Below are 26,462 nucleotides of genomic sequence, written 5' to 3'. Positions count from 1 at the left end.
CATTCAGGAGGATCGAGCAGGGGTTGATTGGGTGAAGGTAAAACACACACGACACTAGGGTATAGTCCAGATGGTTTACAGAGGAACCTCGATTATCTGAACGAGATGGACGGGCACTATTCCGTTCGGATAATTGATTATTCGGTTCATCGATTGAGTACCTTTCCTCTGGGGCTCGGAGTTTTCAGTCCAGTCTGCTCCCTGTTCAGGTGACTAGGCAGCAGCAAGCCATGAGTGAACCCCCACACCCTGCCAAACCCCAAAAACACACCCCGCTTGCCTCCAAACCCATCGAACACTGCCCCCACCCGCCTCTCAACATCACCCCCCCCCAAACCGACCCAACAGCGAATCCTGCCCCCAAAACCATCTGACACCACCCTCCACTCGCCGCCTGCCCCCACCTCCCAGACACATCCTACATCACCCTCAGCCCGTCCCCAAATCTGCTAAACACCGCCCCCCACCCACCACACCCACCGTCCAATCCATGTCCACGCCCATGCCCCCGTAAGTGTTACCTAGGTAAGCGGATAGTGAAGAAGGTGTTTGGTATTCTTTCCTTTATTGGTCAGAGCATTGATTATAGGAGTTTGGAGGTCATGTTGCAGCTGTATAGCACACTGTTTCGGGCACTTTTGGGATATTGCTTGCAGTTCTCTGGTCTTTTTCCTATTGGAAGGATGTTGTGAAACTTGAAAGTGTTTAGAAAAGTTTTACAAGGATGTTGCCAGGGTTAGACGATTTGAGCTATCGGGAGAGGCTGAAACGACTGAGACTGTTTTCCCTGGAGTGTCAGAGGAAAAGGGGTGACATTCTTGAGGTTTATAAAATCATGAGGGGCATGGATAGGATAAACAGACAAGGTCTTTTCCCTGGGGTAGTGGAGACCAGAAATGGAGGGCGTAGGTTTAGGGTGAGAGATGAAACATTTAAAAGGGACCTAAGGGGCAACCTTTTCACGCAGAGTGTGGTTATGTAGGGAATGTACTGCCAGAGGAAGTGGTGGAGTCTGGTACAATTGCAGGATTCAAAAAGCATCTGGATTGGTATATGAATAAAAAGGGTTTATTGGGATATGGGCCAAGTGCTGGCAGATGGGACGAGATTAGGAAAGGATATCTGGTCGGCGTGGACGAGGTGGACCGAAGGGTCCGTTTATGTGCTGTACGTCTCTAGGTCTCTCACGCTCTAAATGTTTTCCACTGTTCATTTACAGCCTGACATTTCAGTCTGTTTCCCCTGTTTACCTTGGTCAGTTCTCTCTCAAAATCATATAATGGGCTTTGTTACTGATTCTCGGGTGTGCTTTATGGTCACTTTAAAATGTCATAAACTCTTTGAATTCCGGTATAATTTCTTGGAGGATCTCGGTGTGATATTACTCATTCACTGAGCTTCATCACCCAACAGTCGATCTGAGATAGATACATCCCTCGCTATTTGCACAATGTGTTATTCAAAGAAACACTGACAAAAACATTCAAGGAGGATCTCGGATAATATCACTCTTGCCAATGTGTCTGTCCCAGATTATACAAAGATTGAAGTCTCCAAAAATTATCACACCACCTTTGCTACAATTTCTAATGAATTCCTGTTTAATGCAGGGATGAGCAATGAAATACCGCAAGGCAGCATCTCCGAGACACCCGCATCAATCAACCAAACTGCCCCGTGGCCCAACATTTCAACTCCCCGTCCCACTCTGCCGAGGACATGGAGGTCCTGGGCCTCCTTCACCGCCGCTCCCTCACCACCAGAGGCCTGGAGGAAGAACGCCTCATCTTCCGCCTTAGAACACTTCAGCCCCAGGGCATCAATGTGGACTACAACAGCTTCCTCATTTTCCGTTTCCCCACCTCATCCTAGTTTCAAACTTTCAGCTCAGCACTGTCTCCTTGACTTGTCCGGACTTGTCCGACCTGCCTAGCTCCTTTTCCACCTATCCACTCCACCCTCTCCTCCCTGACCTATCACCTTCATCTCCTCCCCCACTCACCCATTGTACTCTATGCTACGCTCTCCCCACCCCCACCCTCCCCGAGCTTATCTCTCCACGCGTCAGGCTCACTGCCTTTATTCCTGATGAAGGGCTTTTGCCCGAAACGTCGATTTCTCTGCTCATTGGATGCTGCCTGAATTGCTGTGCTCTTCTAGCACCACTAATCCAGAATTTGGTTTCCAGCATCTGCAGTCATTGTTTTTACCAGCATAAAAACTGTTCTCCTGCTTGTGTTTTTGACACATAGCACCCAGAATTTGCATTCAGGCTGATTCAGCTGCATAATCTGAGACCAAATGCTTTCTCTGTAATACCTTTGTTATCCATTAGTGTCAGGGGTCCCATCTTGCTTTTCCATTCTGCCTGAGATCCTGTAAGGTTGTTTACTATTGAATATTTATGTTCCACCTTTCGTTCACCCTGTAATCACGTCTGTCTGGTGACTAAGTCTCATTTATCTCTGTGTCCCAAGTCTATTACCTTATTGTAGATACTTTGTCCATTCCAAATCAAAACAACATTATAATTTCCTCTTCCCCACGATGTCCTGTCACAAACCAATTCATTGATGTACAGTTTTAGTTAAACTCTGTCCCTTCCTGTTCTTTTCTGCATGTCTTCAGCCACATTCTCATGCTGTTCCGAGGCTTCACATTTTCTCTTTGGATTTGGAAAGCTCCTTTCACCTGAACCCTGTTCCTGCATCCACTCTGTCAGTTTAAAGCCGTGTCCATAAACCTACCGACGTGATTGGCCAGGACACTGCTCCCAGCAGTGTTGATTTTAAATCACTCATGGGATGTTGCTGTTTCTGGCTGGCCAGCATCGCATGCCCACCCTGACCAGACTTAGAGCTGAGTGGCTTCCCAGATCATTACAGTGGGCATTTGAGCGTCAATCCAATTGCCCTGGGTCTCGATTCATATGAAGGCCAGACTGGCAGCCTAGAACAAATTTGCTTACTTAAAGGATATTATTAAGCGGTTAGATGTGTATCCCTGACTCTGGCATTAAATTCTGGATGAACCGTCTAGTGAGAGTAATACGAGGCATTGCCTGGTCCACTGATAGCTCCCTCACCCCTGAGTACTGATCCCAGTGCACCTTCTTCCAGACCGTGATTTGATCCTGATAACTTCCTGCACTCTGGTGATATCACACAGTCTCTCTCCATGTGGTATCTGTCACTGTGAGGGTCTAATTGATCCCGGTGACTGCACCTTTTGCAGCTACTCCAGATCCTGAGCCAACGGAATTCTCCACTCCAGGGAGATGAGGCAACACAGACCAGGGATGGAGACTGGGGTTTTCCAGATCTCTGTGGGACTTAGTGCCATTCTCCCTATGTAACCCTCATTGCATCAGTCTAATTTCCCATTCTGTCTGTTTCTCTGTCTCCTGTAGATACTCAGGATACTCCTGACTCAGCAGAATTCCCAATTCCTGTCTCGTCCATCACCACACTGAAGACAGTTGGTCAGCCCGAGAGATGGAGAGTGAGATCTGGAGCCTGCAGTAAATCCTGCAGTGAGATAAGATCACTCACAGTGAACAGAGCAGAGTATATTTTAGGGATCAAACTTTGGTCCAGAAGACGTGACACAGATACAGTGTTGAAGGGTAAACACAGAGCATGATGGTCCCAGGCTCAAACCCCACCCCTTGTTAATTTCATCTCTGCTGTACTGAGCCTTCCTATGTCAATACAGTAAGTTGACAGTTATCAATGCAAGCCTGTGCTGTCTCAGTGAGGATCAGTACAACAGAGGGGAAAGCAGGCCTCCCTCAAGGAGATGGTATTGAAACCTGGGATCTTTCTGTACTATATTCTCCCTCTCACACTCTCTCTTGTCATGTGATAGAGTCAGACAGCAAGGAAACATGCCTTTCGGTCTAACTTGTTTGTGCCAATGTCTTGAATGCTTGTAATTCCCAGAAATTTTCCTATTTCTGTAACCTCACCCCTCCCAAATTCCCGCTGTATATTTGAAACCTACTCCGATGCTGATGACTCTCCCTGTATATAAATTGCTCCAATGTCGATAACATGCCCAAGCTCAGTAATCTCATCCTGCGCTCAGTACAATAATTCCCATTTCTGTAGTTTTGCACAATACTTACAGTAACCCCGTCTCTGTAAAATCCTCCAACCTGGAGCAAAATACCCACCTGTGTACTTTCCTCAAGCCCCAAGAGAACATGATATCACTGTAACCTTCTGCAGGTCCGATCACACTCCTGCCTCCTGGCCTATAGCACCACACGACCACAGTAACCTTCTCCCAACCCGACCGACCTCCTTACCGATATGAACACCTCCAGACCCTTTTCAAGCCACAGCAGCACTCCACATCTCTGTTTGCTCGTCCACTCCCTTCAGTCCTCCCAGCACCTCAAACACTCTCTCTTTGTGTAATTCTGCAATTTGGGGCAGCACGGTGGCTCTGTGGTGAGCGATGGTGCCTCACAGTACCAGGGACTCAGGTTTGATTCCAGCGTTAGGTGACTGTCTGCCTGTGTGGAGTTTGCACCTTCTCCCTGTGTCTGCTTGGGTTTCCTCCAGATGTTCCAGTTTCCTCCCACAGTCCAAAGATGTGCAGCTCAGGTGAATTGGTCATGCTAAATTGTCCATAGTGTTATGTGCATTGTCGGAGAGAAGTGGGTCTGGGTGGATTACTCTTTGCTGAGTTGGTGTGGACTTGTTGGGCCGAAGTACCTGTTCTCATGCTGTAGGGAATCTAATCCAAACTCTCCCTCCGCATTCCATATTACTGCCCCTAAATATATCCATCTATCCATAAACAGCCCCAACCCCTTCAAACCTCCGAGTCTCTGTGAACTCCCACACTCCAACATCCTTCCTTTACTGTGTAACCTTTTCCATTCCTGAAACACTCTGAAAATGTGAACATCCTACACACCTCCCTATCTGCGTAATCCTCCCAGGACCCTGTAAAACCCCCCGATCTGTGGAACCAGCTCCAATGCTTGTGACTCTCCCGATCAGTTTCTATAAGACTTACTATCTCTGTAACATTCTCCCGTCGCTATCACTCGCCCTGTCAATGTAAGCTCCTCCGGTCTCCCCACCAATCTAATCATCTCCATAACCTTCTCCAGCTCTTACACACCTATCTGTGTAAACGTTACACTCCCCTACAACCATCCCTAAAGCAGAAACCTCCTCCAGTGTCTGTAATACTCCCTTTCTGTGTTTGTGTCTCCAGGATCTATTGCTGTTCCTGCATCTGTAAGCACAGACAGATTGTACAGCTTGCCAGTCCATATTCTTTCCAGAACCTCAGCATCTGACATCAACAAAAGTCTTCATTAACTACAGCCTTCCATATCTCTGTTCTTTCCTCAATTGTATACCACTCTCTTAATCTCTGTAAGTAGCACAATTCCATAAAATACCCCATGCCTGCGTAAACTGACCCAATCTGACAGTGAGAAGCCTCACTGTCCTTTTGATCACCTGTAGTCCCTACAGATCTCCCTGTATCTTCCCTGATTCCATTGAATACAGCCCATCTCATGTTATAACTCCTCTAACTCATATGTTACTCCCCATCTCTGTGATATTCTTCAGTTCCTGCAATTCTCATTCTGTATCTCCAGAGCTTCCAGTCCCCCGATCGATGTAAGGTTTTGATCCCTTGCAGCATGTTTAACACCTTTAGCAGCCTCCAACTCCTCAACGCATCCTGTCGCTGTAACCTCCTCAAATACTACAGCTCACTGTCTTTGTAATATCTTCCATTATCTGCAACCCTCTCGATTTTTGTAACCCACTCCAGAACAGCACTCCACATCTCTGTGTAACTGATGGGAATGCTGCAAACCTGCCTTCACAGTCCTCAGTAACTCTCTGAACTTCTGCAGCCCTACAACCCTCAGCATCTCTGGCTCCTCCAATCCCTACACTTCTCCCTGGCTGTGTGAACTGATCCAGACCCTTCAAACCTCCCTATCTCACTCACTCCTGCAGCTCCAACTATTGTCCATGTCACTGTAATTCGAGCACCAACAATCCTCCCAGTCTCTATAAACTCCTGCAGCTCCAACTACCACCCCTACCTGTGTACTCTCCAGTCCCTCCAATCCTCCCTTTCTCTATCAACTCCTGTAGCTCCAATACTACCCCATCTGTCTACTCTCCAGTGCCTTTAACACTCCCTTTCTCGAAAAACTTCTGTAGCTCCAACTACTTCTGTGTGTAATCTCAAATCCCTATATTCCTCCCAATCTCTGTAAATCCTTCAGAACTGATAATCCTTGACATCTTTCAGCCTGCCAACCATCTGATCTCTAACCACCAACACTGATCTCAAATCACCGAACTCTGTAATGTCCTCCAGTCTCTACAGCCCAGCTTTTCTCTGTTAGCTTCTCTGGTAACTGTATTCCCCTTCATCTCCGGTTACAGATCCTTGCTCAGTGAAACAATGTCTCAGTACCAAATCTGTAAGAACACAAGAATCTTTGGTGTGTCAATATATTTGTCTCATTTTCTAAATTTTAACAACTGCAAGGTCAACCTTCTTCACCTCTTCTTATCAATATCCCTCCATTTTGAAGATCAGCCTGGTGAACCTTCTCTGGGCTGCCTCCAATGCAAGGACATTTTCCCTCCAGATAGGGGACCAAATCTGTTCACCGTATTCTCACTGTGGACTGACTGGAGTCCTCTATATTTATTACAAGCCTTCCCTATTTTTATTCTCCATTCCCTTTGAAATCAATTCCATTTACATTCTCAATGTCCTGCTGTCCCTGAATGCTACCTTTCTGAGATTTATACACCAGGATTCCCAGGTTACGCCATAGTGTAGCTTTCTGCAGTTGATCTGAAACCAAAAGCTGACAGCAATAATCACGAAAGTGCTGGAATGTATGTTAAATGATATGCCAGAAATACTAACTGCACACTTAGAAACCTATGGAATAAGCGCAGTCCATCAGACCATCATGTATAGGGGAAGAATTAGGCCATTCAATCATCAGGTCTTTCCACTATTCGATTGTGTATGAATTGTTTCTCAACCCCACTCTCTCACTCCCTGTAACCCTTGATCTCCTTATTCATCCAGAATCTGCTTATCTCTGAGTTAGATACACTGAATCACTGAGCATCCACAGCCCCATATGGCAGTGAATTCCACAGATCCATCACCCTCTGGCTGAATACATTCCTCCACATCTCTATTCTAAAGGGTCGTCTCTTCATTCTGAAGCTGTGCCCTTGGCCCCTGGTCTCTCCTGCTCGTGGAAACATCTTGCCCACGTCCACCCGATCCAGGCCCCTCAGTATTCTGTAAGTTTGAATGAGATTCTGCCGCCGCCTCTGAAACTTCATCAAGTGCAGACCCAGAGACTTCACCTGCTCCTCCTATGACACGAATGTCATCCCTGAAATCTTTCTTGGAAACCCATTTCTTGTACCCCTTCACATCTTTTGTTCAGACTTTGAATGAATAACGTGTAGAGTGTAGTCCCAACACTGACCCCTGCGGAGCTCCCCCATCACCAGTTCCCATCGTGAAAAAGACCCCTTTCTTCACACTCTCTGCCTTGTGCCAATCAGACAAATCCTCTATCCATGTTCAACATGTTGTTGTGAAACGGAAATGTCATTTCACACCCACTGCTGGATTTAATTTTCTGTCTGGCTGTAAACAGCAGAGTTTCCCCATTACCTTCCCATCTGTAATTCCCTGGAGAAGGTGGTGGGGAGCTGCCTTCCTGACCCACTGCAGCCCTTTGGGTGTAGGGACAGACACAGTGCTGGGAGGATGGAGCGTGCCTTGGAAGGCACCTTGGAAATGCTGGTGTTCCCGTGCACCTGGAGCTCCTGTCTTTCCAGGGTATAGTGGTTCCGGGTTTGTAAAGTGCTGTTGAAAGACCCTGCCCGAGTGACCTCAGTGCTACTTGTAGATCTTTTATTCCTTCATTCGTTGGTGAACATGAGCTTTGTTGGCTGAGCCAGCATTTATTATTGATTTGGAGTTGTCCGTGAGAAGGTGGTGGTGAGCTGCCTTCCTGAACCACTGCACCAGCCGTTGGAACTGTTGTTATCTGTGTCCCCTCCAGCAGGTGCTTCAACACTCACTCCTCATGTCTCTAACTGAACACAGACAATGCAGCTCTCCCTTTTATATCTGACATCCTCCCCGACTTATAACGCTTATACTTCCTCACACTATCTCACCTCTTCCATTCCCATCTGTGTTCGAGATCTCTAAAATTTCTTTATTCTTGTTTAAATTTCTGATCACCTAAAATCTCTCCCTTTCTAAATGTGTAACCCCTTCAGCTTCTGTAACTCTCCATATAGCTGTAATCAATGACAGCACAGGTTCCCTACCTTAAACCTCTATAATTACGATGGTTGCGTGTGGTAAATTGGAACTTTTCATCCTCCTTATCTATCTCGGGACTTCCAGCCCCCACAATCCCACAATTTGGAATGCTCCCATTCTCTGCAAATCCTCATGTCCTGAGGGTCCTTGAACACCACCAGTACTCCAAAAGTTTATACTCCCCCCAGTTACTGCAAGTCTTCTAACTCTGTAGTATCCAACAGCCTCCAGTACCATACAACACTTGCTGGCTCTCAATTTGTATTTGTTGAAGTCTACCCATCTCTGTAAGCAGCACAAAAAAAGCACTTTTGACTCTCCATAGCTCCGTCATGAACAAGCTACTATCTCTATTTCCTTCGCCTTCTTCAGTGTCTGCAACTCTCACTGTATCTTCCAATAACCTGCTTACGACACTGCAGGTCTGCCTAGCTCCCCAGATAACCTGTTCTATCACATATAGCTCGCTCAATCACTGTAACACCCTCTGCTCTGTCTAATCCTCCTCTTCCCCACTGTCTTCCAGGCACAACAGCGATTCTGTAAGGCAGCAGTGCGGAATGGGATGTTATAAATCTTAGCTGATGCTTGAGGCCTATCATTACCTGGGAGTCACAAAGGCTGAGAACCTGAGAGAGAGCAGCAGAAAGCGGGAGAATATTTATCAGTAGCAAAGATCGAGTCCGACTAGGACTCTGAGTTGGAGAAGCAGCAGAGCAGGAGGCTCGAAATCAGCACCAAGTCACAGAGGGAGTGACCATGTGACGGAGCAACTTGGAGCAGGAGCATGAGGCTCACTCACACCTGGGAGTTACAGAGGCAGCAAAGTGGGAGGATATAAATCAGCACTGAAGATCATGGCCTAATTGTGCCTGGGAGTCACAGAGATGGTGACCCTGTGAGGGAGCAGAGTGGAGTGGGAGCTGGAGGATTACACATCCCTGGGAGTCAAAGAGACGGTGACTGTGTGAGGGAGCAGAGTGGAGTGGGAGCTGGAGGATTACACGTACCTGGGAGTCACACAGATAACTTTCTGCTGCTTGGACGGGCCTGCACTGAATTTGGAAGAAGTACAAAAGCCTTCACAGAAAAGGCTGTAAATTCATTGGCAGATAATACACCGTTATTAGGGACTGTCAGTGAATTGATAGAAGTTAGCAAATTTGTTTTTTCAACTTCTGAAATAAGGATTGAACTCAGAAATAAGAGGCAGAAGTGAAATTTTGAGCCAATATATATATTACCCTCAGTAAGCCACAGTTGTATAAGGGAGTTAACCATATTGTTATTTTTTCCCTGATGTTAATTTAATTCTAAGTAATTAATGAAGTTACTCTCGACATGTTGCATTTTAAGACATGACAAGACATATTTGTTAGATGGAAAATATGTTCTGTTACGTTGGGAAGTCATAGCCCCTGCTCGTGTCCTAGATGAACACTGGGTCTTGGAGCTCAGATATTAACTAGAGACTCTATGGGACATCTGTGACGCTGAGAGTTAGGTGAATAGCTCACACAGAGAGCAGATCATGCTGCAGAAAAGACAGCCAAGAAGAAGAAAGGGAATAGGGGACTCGACTATCCATCTAACTAGTACAGCCTGGACCGTATGCGACTTCACTTTCTCAATCAGCGTACCATGGGGAACCCTATCAAACGCCATACTAAAGTCCATGTATATGACATCTAATGACCGTCATTCAACAAGAAACTTTGTCACTTCCTCAAAGAATTCTGTTAAGTTGGCAAGACATGACATTCCCTGCTCAAAACTATGTTGCCTATCACTTATGAGCACGTTTTCTTCCAACTGGGAATACATCCTATCCCTCAGTATTTCTCCAGCAGCTTCCATACCACTAACGTCAGGGTCACCATTCTTAAACAAGGGAACACCATTAGCAATTTCCCAGTACTAAGGAATTTCACCTGTGTTCAAAGATGCTGCAAAGATATCTGCTATGGTCCCACCTGTTTCCTCTCTCATCCACGATCCCATCCGGACCTGGGAACCTGGTACATTAATGTCTTTTAGAATAACCAACACGTCCTTATTTCAGCTTGACCTCGAGGAATCAAGCATCCACACCTCATCTCAACATTTCTTCTTGGTGAATACTGATACAACGTGCTCATTAATAATCTCACCCATTTCCTCTGACTCCATGCATAACTTTCCTCCTTTGTCCTTGAGTGGTCCAACCCTTCCTCTAGTTACCCTCTTGCTACTGATATATGAATTAAAGTCTTTGAGATTTTCCAAAATCATGTTTGCTAAATATATCTCATGACCCCTTTTTGCCCTCTTAATTCCTTGTTTCATATTGGTCCTACATTCCCGATTTTCTTCCCAAGCTTTGTCTGTCTTCAGTCGTCTAGACCTTATGTACAATTCCTTTTTCCACTAAGCTAGTCTTACAGTTTCACCTGTCATCCATGGTTCCCTAATTTTGCCATTCCTATCCCTCATTTCCACAGAAGCATATCTGACCTCAACTCTAATCAACCTCTCTTTAAAAGCTTCCCACGTATCAAATGTGGATTTACCTTCAAACAACTGCTCCCAATCTATATTCCTCAACTTCTGCTGAATTTTGGTATAGTTGGCCTTCCCCCAATTTAGCACTCTTCCTTTAGGACAACTCTTGTCTTTGTCCTTGCGTATTCTATAATGTATGGCATTGTGATCAATAGTCCCAAAGAAATCCCCAACTGAAACTTCAACCACCTGGCCAGACTCATTCCCCAGCATCAGGACAAAAATGGCTCTTTCTTGAGTTGGACTGTTTACATACTGCTCAAAAAACCCTCCTGGCTGCTCCTTACAAATTCTGCTCCATCCAGTCGTCTAATATTAAGTGAACCCCAGTCAATGTTGCGAAAATAAAATCGCATTTCACCACCACCATGTTGCTCCCACATCTTTCCATGATCTGTTTAAATATTTGTACTTTCATCTCACGCTCACTGTTGGGAGGCACCATCATTGTTACTGCACCCTTCCTATTTCTGAGCTCTACCCTTATTGCCTTACTGTTTGAGTCCTCCATAGTGCCCTCCTTCAGCACAGCTGTGGTATCCTCTTTGACCAGTAATGCAACTCCTATACCCCTTTACCCCCCTGTTTATCCCACATGAAGCATTAATATCCTGGGATATTTACTTGCCAATCATGCCCTTCCCTCAACCAAGTATCAGTAATAGCAATAATATCAACTCCCAGGTACTAATGCAAGCCCTGTGTTTATCTGCACATACTACACTTCTTGCATTAAAACAAATGCACCTCAGATAACCTGTCCCTTTGTGTTCATCATCTACTCCTTCCAACTCTTCCCCTAACTCACGCTGACATCATTATCTATTTCCTTAAAGGCTGCAGTTGCTATTTCCTTAATATCAACTAAGCTCCTCATTTGGTTCCCATCCCTCTACAACATTAGTTTAAACCCTCCGAAGCAGCATTCGCAAAAGTACCCCGAAGGACATTGTTTCCATTCCAATTCAGGTGTAGGCGGTCCAATTTGTAATAGTTCCACCTCCCAGATAACTAGTCCCAATGTCTCAAAAATCAGAACTCCTTCCTCCTGCACCATCTCTCAAGCAATGCTATCCTTTCATTTCTACTCTGATTAGCACGTGGCATTGGTAGCAATCCTGATATTACAACCTCTGAGGTCCAACTTCTTAACTTGACTCCTAACTCCCTAAATTGTGTTTGTAGGAGCCCATCCTTATTTTTATCCTATATCATTGGTGCCTACATGCACCATGAAAACTGAATATTCTCCCTCCCCCTTCAGAATGTTCTTCAGTCGATCTGAGGTATTACTGTCCCTTGCACCTGGAAGGCAACAAACCATTCTGGAGTATTGACTTCGAACAGAAAAATGCTTATCTACTCCTTTTACAATTGAATTCCCTATGACCTAGCCAATCCAGTATTTTCCCGCCCTTCTGAACAGCAGGCCAACCACGGTGCATTTAACGGGGCTACTGCTGTCTTCTCCTGGGGTGAGCCATCTCTCCAAACAGTATCCAAAACAGTATACCTGCTAAGGAGAGAGGTGACCGCAGGGGACACCTGCAGTGCCTTCCTGCTCTTTCTCTGCTTTTGGTCACCAATTCCCTTTCTCCTTCAGCAATCCTAATCTGTGATGTGATCAGTTCACTAAATGTGCTATCGACAACCTCCTCTGCATTGTGTGTGCTCCAAGGTGAGTCCATCCACCGCTCCAGAGCCATCATCCCGTCTATGCGTTCTTCATAAGAAGTGTTTTTGGTGCGAGGATCAGGGATGTCTCCGAGCATGCTCAGGGCATACTGAAGGGGAGGGTGAACAGCCAGCGGCTGTGGTACACATTGGTACCAATGACATTGGCAGGAAACGTGACAAGATCCTGTAAGGAGAGTGCAGGGATATGGACACAGGGACAGCAGCTGTGTCCCTGAGCTCCCACATTGAGCAAGTTGAGCATAACATGGGGGCTTTGAGATCTCCTGTCACTTTTACTCTAAAGCTTAACTTGGTCTTAAATTAGATACACGGAAAGGAAAGGGTTTTCTTTAACCAATCACAGGAGTAAAAAAAAAAGAGGAGAAGCACCTTATCAACACAGTACAGAGTTCTTTTGCATTGGTTAGATGTGGAGTTCGGGGTGGGAGACATTACACGTGTAGTGTCTCTCGTTCAAACGCTGTCCAAATATGTTAGATCACTTACCCTCCGAGTGCACAATTCGTCCTCTCCCACTCCGCTCCTCGCTCTCACCGCTGCTGCAAATGGAGGCCTGATGCTCGAGGTAAGTCCATTTTAAGTGGGAAATTAACCTTCCCAGCAACCCCCTGGTCCCAGCCCGTTCCCCCCCCCCCCCCCCACCACCTCTCTCTAACTCCTCCCAAAAGATAATGCACAAAACATGCAAACATGTCTTTTATTCATGGATTGGCAAAGTGAACAAATGACAATCATGGACCAAACAAAAATAATTTAATGGATATTTGCTGTGATCCTTGAATGACCAAATATTTGGAATTTTATTGAGAAAATCAATTCAGGTTTTTTTTTCAGATCTGAGTTGGATATGTTTTGATCAGTATGTGATTATCATTGGTGACAAAACCAGAAGTTGCTGGGAATGCTCAGAAGTACTGGCAGTATCTGTGGTGCGAAAGCAGAATCAATATATGGTAGGCAACTGGCTCTGGCCAGGTTACTACGCTCATAGTGTTCAGGGATGTGTAGGTTAGGTGTATTAGTCAGGGGTAAATGTAGAGTATGAGAATAGGCTAACAGGTCTGGGTGGGTTACTCTTTGGAGGGTCAGTGTGGGCATGTTGGGCCAAATGGCCTATTTCCACAATATAGGGATTCGACGATTCTATGCATTCTTCATAAAAAATGTCTTTGGTGCGAGGATCAGGGATGTCTCTGAGAAGTCTCAGGGCATACTGAAGGGACGGGTTTACAGCCAGTGGTACACATTGGCATCAATAACATTGGCAGGAAATGTGACAAGATCCTGCAAGGAGAGTGCAGGGAGATTGACCTGAGTGGAAATGCAGGATATCTGGGCTTGTAATCTTGGGTTAATCCTCCTGCTAGGTGGAAGTGGGATAAGGAAGATGAAGAGAGAAAACTTTAATATGTGGTGGAAGAACTGGTTCAGGAAGAGGGTTTCAGATATATGGCTCGTTGGGATTTTGTCCAGGGCAGGTGGGACCTGTAAAAAAGGACAGGGTCCATTTTAACTGGAGGGACACCAACATCCTGGCAGGGAGGTTTGATGATGCATCTTGGGTGGAGTTAAATGAATAATGCAGGAGACTGAAAACCAGAGCAGCAGGACAACAAGCGAGCTGAAATTAGAGTTTAATAGAATAGACAGGCAGGGCCAGCCTAATGACTATGCTGAGGAAAATAATCATAGCAATTTTAACAATGTGAGTGGAAATGATAAGTTCAGTATTATCGGAGATCAAAAAATAAGAATGGAGTGTGTGGAGTGTGCCAAAAGTATTAAAGGTGATAAACCAATCCAATAGAATTTATGTAAATACCTTGTACCTAAATGCATGGAATATTTGTAAAAAATAACTGCACAAACAGAGTTAAAAAGATACGACCTGGTGGGGAGGAAGATCAGTGTTGGGAAGTGAAATGTCCAAGGGGACTCATTACTCAGACAAGAACGTACAGCAGGTTGAGTTACTGCATTGATTAAGAATGATATCAAGGCTGCATTAAAATGACATTAGCACGAGAGACCAAAATGACAAACCAGTTTGGATCCAAATAAAGCATATGGAAGCAAACCTGCTTCTTGGAGTAATTTCATGCCACAATACTCCCATCCTCCAAATATACTTTCAAAAACCAGGGAATACCAATGGCTTGTGAGAAGGGCACAAGAGTGAGCAATCTGTATATACATATTGGCTTAATTAATCAATTTGGCAAGGGTAGCCTCAAATAACGATGCGCAGAATGTATGAGGGATTATTTCTTAAAACAACAAACCAGAAAACTGGCTTTTAGATTTGGTGTGAATAATGAGGAAGGAGTGATAAATCATCTTATAGTAGAGGATCCTCTAGAAAGAGGGACCATAACATGCTGGAGTTTCACATTCGGATTCAAAGATACAAGGGTTTTAGTATCGGGCAGTGATAATTATGTGGAAGGATTGGCCTGAATGGACTCGCAAAAATAACATTGAAGGGCAGAACATTTGAAGAACAATGGCAAATACTTAGGAAGATAGTAAAAACACATCAATTAAAGTTTATTCCTGAGTGGAAGAGGAATTGTAAAAAAAGATAAAACGTCACTCATACCTTAACAAAGAAGATTATGATAAGATGAAAGTGATGTCCTGGTGGTATTATTGCCAACTGCTGATTCAGCGATCAAGATAATATTCTGGGAACTCAGATTCAAATGCCGCCACTGCAAATGCTGGAATCTAAATTCAACATCAATCTGCAAATAAGCTTTACAGATTAATGGTGAGATCACTTTCACTTCAAAATTATGTCTCCTTTGTATTGAGCACTCGAATAAGGGGAAGAGCTGCTCTCTGTTCAAACTGTCCATAAACCTCATGCTCTTAATTGCCTCAATCAGGAACACCTCTCAACCTCCTCTGCTTCAAAAACATCTAACCCCTCATCATAGTTTGAGTACTCTCTCTTGTCTTGTTACTTCTGAAATGTATCACCTCACATTTATCAGTCAAATCTCATCAGCCATTGATCTAGCCACCTGAACAAGCTCTTTATATCATCTTTAAACAAGCATGTTCCTCCTCACTGTGAACCACCCACCTAACCTTTGTGTCATCCATAACGTTATTTATCATTCCCCCAAAATCCATCCCTCACATTCTCATCATCATCACTTATGAAGCTCACAGATAAGAATTGTCTTATTTCTTCTGTTCTTCAGATGTTGTTGAAATGAGAAGAATTAAGAATGCCAGTCTCTTGTTCTTCCTATTTTTGGTAATTTTACAGCGTGATGCAGTTGAGGTCTTTTTATGAGAGAGCCACAGATTTGTTTTGGACATGTAGCTGAATTCTCCTTTTATCCTATTCTTCTCTGTATGTTTTATTCATAATGCTTGCATGTGTTTAATATTGGACTAGGTCGGGCTTACTTCCTCTGCAACATTTGTATTTTACGTGGACGTGGATAACGTTCTTTGTAATATTCCCTGCAATACTCAGAGCTGAAGGAATTTTTCATCTGCAGGATGGGCACAGGCTCATATGATTGCTTGAAAGAGCTGGAGAGATGAGCATAAAGATTTAATTAAATGCTGCACATATACACACGGTAGGAGAGCAAATCATATCGCCAAGTCTACCCTGCATTTGAAACAAATTATTAGAACATATGCCCACTCTTCTTTAAATTGTAAAAAAAAAGTTTTAATACGTGTTCTTAGAGCAGTATGGATCTTACAGCCGCTGGTGGGATTGCAAGCATAATTAAAGATTAATTATAGTTTTATATTCCATTTAATGTAGTTCATATAGTTTATTAATATAAGATTATTTTTCCACTTTGTTTTATAGAAATTCAAAAAAACAAAAGAAAATTTCTTTCAAACGTTCAAATTTCTCTACAAAACAAACTAGAAAAGTCTACATATGTTTCAAAAGTCATCTTCTTTGTTTCAAATGTACAAGTTTTTTTTTGTTTCAAAAACTATTTTTAAATAGGAAGATGTGCCTTTATTCTGGAGAGTCCAACACGTGTTAAGCTCTGGAGAAGACATTCTTCTTCGAGAAATTTATTGCAGAGGAATATTTTTGTTGAGTTAGTTTTCCAAATGGTTGATTTTATTTATTTTTAATATGTTTGATATGTATATGGATATATTTTCTATTTTAATATCATACAAAATTCTGTTTATAAGTGTAATAATATTAAGGCCATATATTTCAGGTAGAGAGAGAGATAGCTGGAAGTTATTATCCAGCAAAATCAGTCAGATAGATGGGTGACTGTCAGGACAGGTAAGAAGGTCGTTCAAAAGTCTCCGATGGCTATTCCTCTATCAAACAGATGTTCAGTATTTGGAACTGTTGAAGGGGGTAGTCTCTCTGAGGAAAATTGAAGAGCCTTGGACTGTTGGAACAAATCTTATGATCGGCAGCGATTGAGAAGATTTTGTATAATTATTGCGACAGCGGTCTCTCCTGTCAGGGGCATAAACAGGACATTCTGTGGCAGTGGGCGAAAATTTAGGATAGTTTATTGGTTTATCGGTACTAGGATTAAGAACATCTCTGAAAGTCTTAAGCATATTGTTAAAGGTGTGATTTAGAACCCATAAATTATTGTATATATTGTTATGAATGACATTTTTAGGGAATAGACTAAAACAGTCTGTAGTGAATTAAAGAGTTGATGTAATGGATTAAAAATCAACCCTTAAAATAGTAATTTCTGACAAATTCAAGCAGGGAAGGAAAAAAAGAAAGATTAAAGGAGAAAAAATCAATGGCACGAAGAGCTGCTGTGCTGTTAACGGATTCAGATTTTTGGGAGGTTGGAATGACTTTAGAAATAGAAAAGGCCCATTCCAAAAGGATCGGTCTAATCTAAATGGGAAAGCCACCAATAGCTTAGCAGGGAGATTTGCTCACCCATAAAGGCAGAACTTATATTGACAGACAAGGCAAGTAGAGGTACTCTAAGTAGCAGTGTAAATGGTAGGATGAATGAAGAAATTTCTGAATATGATGAGAACATGCCAGTTAGAATATAAAGATGAGAGAGTCAGAGTATAGAGTAATTCTGAAGAACTAAAATGCATTTACTTCAGTGCAATGGGATTTACAGGGAACGCTAATCTACTCAGCGCATGTTTCAGAACATTGGATTGGGACATCATAGCTATTATAGGAACTTGGGTGAAAGATGTTCAAGATCTTTCAATAAGAACAGGCAAGACGATAAAAGAGGAGGAGGTGTGGTCTTTTTAGCCAAGGATAGTATAATGCTGGCTCTGAGAACTTTTGCTGAGGACTCACCTACTGATGTAGTGTGGGCTGAGGTTAGAAACAGGAGAGGAGAGGTCACACTGCTTGGAGTTTTTTTATAGCCTCCGCAGAGTTCCAGGGAGGTGGAAGAGAGGATTAGCAAAATTATTCTGGGTAGGAGTGAAAGGAACAGGGTGATCATTATGGGGGACTTTAACTTTCCTAACATTGACTGGAAATGCTATAACTCTCATACGTCGGATGGATCAGTTATTGACCAATGTGTACAGGAGGGTTTCCTGACCCAGTATGTCAAAGGGCCGACAAGAGGGGAGGCCACAATGGATCTGGTGCTTGGTAGTGAGCCAGGCCAAGTGTTTGATTTAGTTGTAGTTGAACACTTTGGAGACAGTGACCATAATTCCGATATGTTTAGTTTAGCGATGGAAAGGGATAGGTACATGCCACAGGTCAAGAATTATCAATTGGGTAAGGGCAATTATAATGTGATTAGGCAAGAATTAGGATGCATAGAATGGGGTAGCAAAATACAGGGGATGCAGAGAGTGGAAATGTGGAGCTGGTTTCAGGAACAGTTATTGTGTGTCCTTGATAGGTATGTACCTGTCATACAGGGAAGAAGTGATAAGGTAAGGAACCGTGGTTTATAACAGAAATTGCACTTTTTGTTAAGAAGAAGATGGAGGCTTATGTGTTGATGAGGCAAGATGGTTCAGATGAGGCGATGGAGAGTTACAGATCATCTAGGATGGATTTAAGCGAGAGTTAAGAAGAAAATAGAGAGGACACTAGCAGTCGTTAGCAAATAGAATAGAAGAGAACCCTAAAGAGGTATGTGAGGAATAAATGGATGATGAGGGTAGGAATAGGCCCAGTCAAAGACAGAAGTGGGAAGTTGAGTGTGGACCTTGTGGAGATCAGAGAGTTGCTAATTGAACATTTCTCATCGGTTTTCCCTCAGGAAAAGGTGAATATTGTAGAGGAAAAGAATGAGGTATGAGATATTAGACTAGAAATGATCGAGGTTAGTTACGAACAGGTGTTATCAATTCTGGAAGGAGTGAAAGTAGAGAAACGCCCTGGACCGAATGGATTTATCCAAGGATTCTCTGCGAATCTAGGGAGGAGATAGCAGAGCCTTTGGCTTTGATATTTGAGTCATCACTGTCTACAGGTTTAGTACCCAAGGACTGGAGGATTGCAAATTTTATGCCCTTGTTCTTGAAGGGTAGTAGAGATGACCCAAGCAATTATAGACCAGTGAGCCTTGCTTCTGTTGTAGGAAATGTATTGGAAAGGATTATAAGAGATAACATTTATAATCATCTAGCAAGCAACAATTTGATTTCAGATAGTCAATATGGTTTCGTCAAAAGCAGATCCTGTCTCACAAATCTCATTGATTTTTTTTGAGAAGGTGACCAAGCATGTAGATGAGGGTAGGGCAGATGACCTGGTATACATAGACTTCAGTAAAGCCTTTGATAAGGTTCGACGTGGTAGGCTGTTGGAGAAAACGCAGAGGCGTAGAATTCACGGTGAATTAGCAGTTTGGATTTGAAACTAGCTTTCTGAAAGAAGGCAGAGACTGGTGGTTGATGGAAAATATTCAGCCTGGAGTCCGGTTTCAGCCTGGTGTGCCACAAGTGTCTGTTTTGGGACCACTGCTGTTTGACATTTTTATAAATGACTTAGACGCAGGCACTGGTGAATGAAGTAGTAAATTTGCAGACGACACTAAAGTCGGTGAAGTTGTGAGCAGTTTGGAAGAATGTTACAGGTTGCAGGGGAACTTGGATAAACAGCAGAATTGGGCTGAGAGGTGGCAAATGGAGTTCAATCCAGCTAAATGTGAGGTGATGCACTTTGGGAAGAATAACAGAAAGGCAGAGTACTGGGTCAATGGAAAGATCCTTGGTAGTGTGGATATGCAGAGTGATCTTGGAGTCCATGTCAATAGAGTGCTGACAGTTGCCACCCAGCTTGATAGTGCTGTTAAGGTGGCATGCAGTTTGTTAGGGTTCATTCGTAGAGGGATTGAGTTCCGGAGCCACAATATCATGCTGCAACTATACAAAACGCTGGTGCGGCCACACTTGGAATATTGTGTACAGTTCTGGTCGCCCCATTACAAAAAGGATGTGGAAGCATTGGAAAATGTGGAGAGGAGATTTACCAGGATGGTGCCTGGTCTGGAGGGAAGGTCGTATGAGGAAAGGCTGAGAGACTTGGGTCTGTTCTCATTGGAAAGAAGAAGCCTAAGAGGGAATTTGTTAGAGACATGCAAGATGATCAGAGGATGAGATGGGTAGACAGTTAACGTCTTTTTGCTAGGATGTTAACGTTAGCATATACGAGGGGGGATAGCTACAAATTGAGGGGTGATAGATCTAAGACAGACATCAGAGACAGGTTCATTTCACAGAGAGATGTAAGGGCTTGGAATGCCCCACCTGCTAATGTAGTCAACTCAGCCACATTAGGGGGACTTGAACCATCCTTAGATATGCTCATGGATTATTTTGAGATATTATAGGGGACGAGCTGAGAATACTTCAAAGGTCAGTGCATCATAGAGGGCCTAATGGCCGGTTCTGATGAATCCAGAGGGATGAATCCAGTTGGGAGCTGGAAGGCGGAGTCATTAGGTGGAATGGAAGGGAGGAGTATGGGCAGCAAATGGAGTAAGGGCATGGGTAGCAAGGTTATTTCAAATTGGAGAAGTCAATGTTACATCTTCCATGTGGTAGGCTTGCCAGGCAGATGAGCTGATGTTCCTCCAATTTGCAGTCTGCCTCACCAAGGCAACAGAGGAGGCCAGGGGTGGTTATGTCAGAAAGGGAGTTGGAAGGGGAATTCAAATGGGCGGTGACTGGGAGGTCAGTTTGGCCCTTGCAGGCCCGGCTGTGATGTTCAGTGAAATGTGCCCTTAGTTTATGTTCAGTCTCCCCAGTGTAGAAAAGACCACATCGGGAGCATCTGATGCAGTAAACTCGGTTGGAAGAGAGGCAGGTGAATCTCTGTCTGACCAGCAAGTACTGATTGAAGCCCTATAAGGAGGTGGAAGTGGTGGTCTGCCAGCATTTGTGGTTGCAGGAGAAGTTACCTGGTGGTTATGGGGGAGATCGGTGGGGAGTGTAGCACGATAACGAAGCAAACAGTCTTGTGGGAGATGTGCCAGCTGGTGGGATCCAAACCTAGTTTACTGCATCTGGTGCACCCGACCTGGTCTTCACTGCATCGGGAAGACCAAATGTAAATGAAGTGAATGATTTGATGAGTATTGCAGTCAGGCTTCTAAGGGCTGACCTGACCTCCCAATCACTTCATATTTCAATTCTCCCCCCCCCACCCCCAAATCCCTTTCTGACATAGCCATCCTTAGCCTCCTCCATTGCCACAATGAACCAAACCAAAAACTGGAGGAACAAGACCTGATATGTAACCTGTGCAGCCTACACCCTGGGGACTCAACATTGAATTCTCCAGTTTCAAATAACCTTCCTTCTAATCCTATGATTCCCTTCCCAGGCCTTGCCCTCCTTGGCTTCCTCTGAACACTTGATCCAGCTACCAACTGGATTCAGTCCTCCCATCACCAACCGACTGATACCCTTTATGTGGGTTCACTTATGCCCATCTCGCCACTCTGCCTCCTCCTCCCTCACCCGCCCCTTTATCTATAGACCCCTTACTCCTAACCACAGTCCTGACGAAAGGTTATATCCTAGGTGTTGACTTCTCGATGTCTTGACGCTGCCTTGCTTATTCTGTTCTTCCAGCCTCCTGCATGTCTATTTTGGATTCCAATAGCTGCTGTATTTTTTTTTAATTGTCTTCTTGTGGAATAGGCAGGAGAGAGGGAATGCGTTGCATCTGTTTTTTATCCAATGGTTTTGATGGGCTGAATGGCTTTCTTATTTGACTGTGAAACCAGCTAGAGTTGCTGTAGGGGTTCCTTCTTTTTAACCGTGGAAATATTTATTGCCCAGCAGTGCTTTTGATTAATGTTACCTATTCATTAACAGCACAAGCTTGAATGTTGTTCAGATTCGATACTTTAATACCCGACGAGGTGACTCATTGTTCTGAACATTATGTAATCTCCACAGAACATCCCACCACTGATCGCATTACAGAGGGAAAAACATTGATGAAGCATCTGAAGATGTTTTTGCCGAAGAAGCTACCCTGCGATTGTCCACAGAGATATCCAGGCACTGAGAGGATATATGTCCACCAGCCACATTGTGTTATGAATGATCCAACCAGTGGGAAGTTTACAACTGATTTCCATCAAATTCAATTTTGTTCAGTCTCCTTGACACCTTGCTCAGTCAATTACTGCCATGATATCAGGGTCAATCACTCTGACGGTGTGTTCACATCTTTTGTTCTTGTCAATTGGCCAAGCTATATGTGTGGGGAGTGTTTCCTTCTCTCAGAGGATAGTGACGGTTGGGACCAGACAGTTAGGGGAGGCGACATCACTGAAATGTTTCAGGGGTGCGAGTGGGTGTCAATGAATTTTGACACATCAGAGATTAGATTAGATTAGATTAGGTTACTTACAGTGTGGAAACAGGCCCTTCGGCCCAACAAGTCCACACTGCCCCGCCGAAGCGTAACCCACCCATACCCCTACATCTACATTTACCCCTTACCTAACACTATGGGCAATTTAGCATGGCCAATTCACCTGGCCTGCACATCTTTGGACTGTGGGAGGAAACCGGAGCACCCGGAGGAAACCCACGCAGACACGGGGAGAACGTGCAAACTCCACACAGTCAGTCGCCTGAGGCGGGAATCGAGTTCTATAATGAATTGCGCATGAAAGAAAAATTGCGTCCAAAATCTTCTCTCCTATGATATTGGTTGTCCCTGAGATATCATGACTAACTTCCTCAAGTTCCCAAGTATTCATGTATTTCTCCGCGGTAAACATAATGTAGAAATATTCATTGAGGACTTCACCTATCTCTTATGGTTTGACACGTACTTATCCACTTTGATCTTCGAGGGGTCCTATTTTCACTGTAGCTGTTGCTTTTTCTTTTAGTATATTTAAAGTACCTTTTTGGATTCATTCTAATCTTCTCAGCCAAGGCTCTTTCTTGCCCCCTTTTCATCCTACTGATTTCCTTCTTCCACAGACTCCTGTATCTCTTATGTATCTCCAGGGATTCCCTTGATCCCAGCTGCTTGTACCTGAACCACGCCCCAAGTTTGAACATGAACCTGTGGACCTGTTTTGTCCCTCTCCATAACTATTTGAAGATTAATCGAACTGTGGTTCCTGTCCCAAAGTGCTCCCCTACTATTAACTCAGTCGCCTGTCCTGCCCTATTCCTGAGAAAATTTTGAGTTTTGCCACTTCCCGAGTTGGACACTCTATATACCGCTTGAGGAAACTTTCGTGACGCATTTACAGATTTTATCTCATCAATCCCTTAACGCTCAGGCAGTTCCAGTCTATGTTAGAAAAAATAAAATCCCCTATCATGATAACCCTATTGCTCCTGCAGGTATCTCCCTTCTCTTCCTGCATATTTGTTACTCGAATTCCTATTGACTATTTGGGGGCCTATAGTACATGTCACCATCCCCTTTCTATTTCTTACCTCCACTCACAAAGCCTCATTGGGTGATCCATCAGTTATTTTATCTCTGATTACTGCTGTTGTACTCCCCTTAATCAGAAATGCAACTCCCCTCCCCTCCTTCCACCATCTCTGTCTTGTTTAAAACACATTTACCCTGGTACATTAAGCTGTCAGTCCTATCCATCACTAAGCTATGTTTCTATACTGGCTATAATATACCAGTTCCACCTCCATATTCACGCCCTGAGCTCATCGGCCTTACCTGTAGGTCTTCTTGCATTGAAATAGATGCAATTTAATCCAAAAGGCAGTACTTTCTCTCTGTCGTTTACCAGCCTAATCTTACTGATTTCGGATTACTGTATCTCCTTCCAGCCTTGCACTTGCCTCGCTGCTCTTGAGGATACCACCCCCTGCCAAACTATTTTAAACACTGCCTTGTAACACTAGCAAAACTGGCCGCCAAGATATTGGTGTCCCCTCCAGTGCAAGTCTCTGACGGTAATCTTCCTCTCAGGAGGTTACCATTGTTCCCGCCTCAGACGACTGACTGTGTGGAGTTTGCACGTTCTCCCCGTGTCTGCGTGGGTTTCCTCCGGGTGCTCCGGTTTCCTCCCACAGTCCAAAGATGTGCAGGTCAGGTGAATTGGCCATGCTAAATTGCCCGTAGTGTTAGGTAAGGGGTCGATGTAGATGTAGGGGTATGGGTGGGTACGCTTCGGCGGGGCGGTGTGGACTTGTTGGGCCGAAGGGCCTGTTTCCACACTGTAAGTAATCTAATCTAATCTAATCTAATTGTCAAGGTTTTTTTTAAAAAAATGTTTCTCCTAGCTCTCTGTAATCACACTGCAGGACCTCGACCCTATTTATGCGGGTATCATTTGTGCTAACGTGCATAATGATTTCTGGCTGCTCCCCCTCCCCCTTGAGAATGTTCTGCAGCCACTTGGAGACATCCTTGACCCTCGCACCTGGGAGGTAACCCACCATCCTGGATTCCCGTTTGTGACCACAGAATCTCCGATCTGTTCCTCTAACAATCGACCCTCCTATATTTAACGTCCTGTTTACTTATATTCTTTCCCGCTGTGCCTCAGAGCCAGTACGACCAACCTGTCTACTGCTGCTTTCCCCTGAATGTTCATCTCCCCCAACAATTCAAAATGGTATACTTGTTTTCGAGAGGAATGGCCACAGGGGACTCCTGCACTTCCTGCCTACTCCCATTGCCATTCCCGGTTGTCGCCCATCTACTCTCTGCCTGGAATAGGTCAGGATGCAAGGATCGCCTGTTGGATTAAATTGTGTTTATTTAAATACAACAGGACTGACAGGTAAGGCTAATGAACTCAGGGCGATGAATGTTAGACTGGAATATTGCAGTAATTAAAGAATCATAACTAAAGCGTGTCTTGGGTGTGGCCACCACACTAAAGCACTTATCTATGAAGTTCTCAGTAGCTCGGATGACCCTGCGTGCATCCGAGATTAGAGTACCTACAGTGTGGAAACCGGCCCTTCTGCCCAACAAGTTCGCACCGACCCACTGAAGAGCAGCCCACCCAGACCGACTCCCCTACACCCAACGCTATGAGCAGTTTAGCATGACCAATTCACCTAACCTGCACATCTTTGGACTGTGGGAGGAAACCACAACACCCAGAGGAAACCCACACAGACACGGGGAGTATATGCAAACTCCACTCAGACCGAGGCTGGTTTTGGAACCTGGTCCCTGGTGCTGTGAGGCAGCAGTGCTAACCACTGAGCGACCATGCCACCCAGCTCCAGCTCCCTAACACGGTACCCCTTTAAAGTACAGGAGGACACCATTGGCCATTAGGTATGAATCAGCTCCAAAAATGTCCCCCAAGCACCTCCTATTTGCTAGCCCTCTCTCTATTGCCCGTTAAATTCATAATTTTCAAATATATATCCTGTTCTCTTTTGAATCTTCATCCACAACTTTCCCAGCCGGTCAATTCCAATTCGAAACAGCTCTCTAAATAAGACATTTTTCCTTATTTCACTCCGAGCTCTTTTGCTGACAACCTTGAAATTAGAATTCCTTGATACTGTAATGCCAACTAATAGAGTATTCTTTTTCGACTCTGCAACATTTTTCATACTTTTGAGCACCGCAATAAATTCACATCTTTTTCTGTTCTGCTCCAGGAACAATAAACCTTGCAAGAACAATAACAACTACTATAATGGAAAAACAAGCAGAAAACTAGTCATCAGGATTTATTAACATCAACTAGCCACAAAAGACATGACCCCAACAATAATTTCTTACGTACCGATGAGGAAGTACGTCACTTTGACTAAGTCTGCATATCCATCCTAGGACAGGCCAAACAGAGACAAGCACAAGAATTCCTGGAAACATGGTATTCCAACCAGAACTCCATCAACAAACACGTCAATTTTGACTCCATTTACCACCCTCTGAGAAAAAAGGGCCGAAAATTGACATCATCGTCACAGGAAATTACAATACCAACCCAAGGAAACCGAAACACTTGAAGAGAAAGTGGATGATAACACCAGCACTTCACTGGAGGCTCACTTACTGAGTACAGTCAATGGAACTAACCAGGAACTGCCATTAGCTATTGCTTCAGAATAGATCAGAGTGCTCATGGCTGCCACCACATAGAATCATTGAATTAAAGTGTGAGCCTGCACCACCAAATGCATATCCAAAGAGTTTTTTAAAAGATTGTGAGACTACCTGCTCAATCACCCACCAAGGCACTGCATTCCAGACACATGTCACCAGGGGTAGAACGGCGGATCTGTGGTTAGCAATCCTGCCTTAGAACACTGGGGACCCAGGTTTGATTCCAGCCTTGGGTGACTGCCTGTATGGATTTTGCGCATTCTCCCTGTGTCTGCGTGGTTTCCTCGAGGTAATCCAGTTTCCTCCCACAATACGATGATGTGCAGCTTAGGTGAATTGGCCGTGCTAA

The 26,462-nt window shown here is 44.2% G+C and overlaps 1 protein-coding gene across 1 annotated transcript in view; it reads left to right on the top strand.

Moving 5' to 3' along the window:
* Positions 1 to 26,209, top strand: part of LOC140478549 (uncharacterized) — an 81,586-nt gene extending 55,377 nt beyond the window's left edge. The window contains exons 4-5 of the mRNA XM_072571792.1: positions 21,994 to 22,257; positions 25,663 to 26,209. Coding sequence (XP_072427893.1) covers positions 21,994 to 22,257; positions 25,663 to 25,724 — 326 coding nt within the window. The 3' untranslated portion in view covers positions 25,725 to 26,209. The remainder of the gene's footprint in view (positions 1 to 21,993; positions 22,258 to 25,662) is intronic.
* Positions 26,210 to 26,462: the final 253 nt, after the last annotated feature.

This window comes from Chiloscyllium punctatum, chromosome 6, assembly GCF_047496795.1.
Source record: "Chiloscyllium punctatum isolate Juve2018m chromosome 6, sChiPun1.3, whole genome shotgun sequence".
Taxonomy (NCBI): domain Eukaryota; kingdom Metazoa; phylum Chordata; class Chondrichthyes; order Orectolobiformes; family Hemiscylliidae; genus Chiloscyllium; species Chiloscyllium punctatum.
Note: the sequence above shows the minus strand (reverse complement) of the source record. Positions and strands in the feature narration are given on the sequence as shown.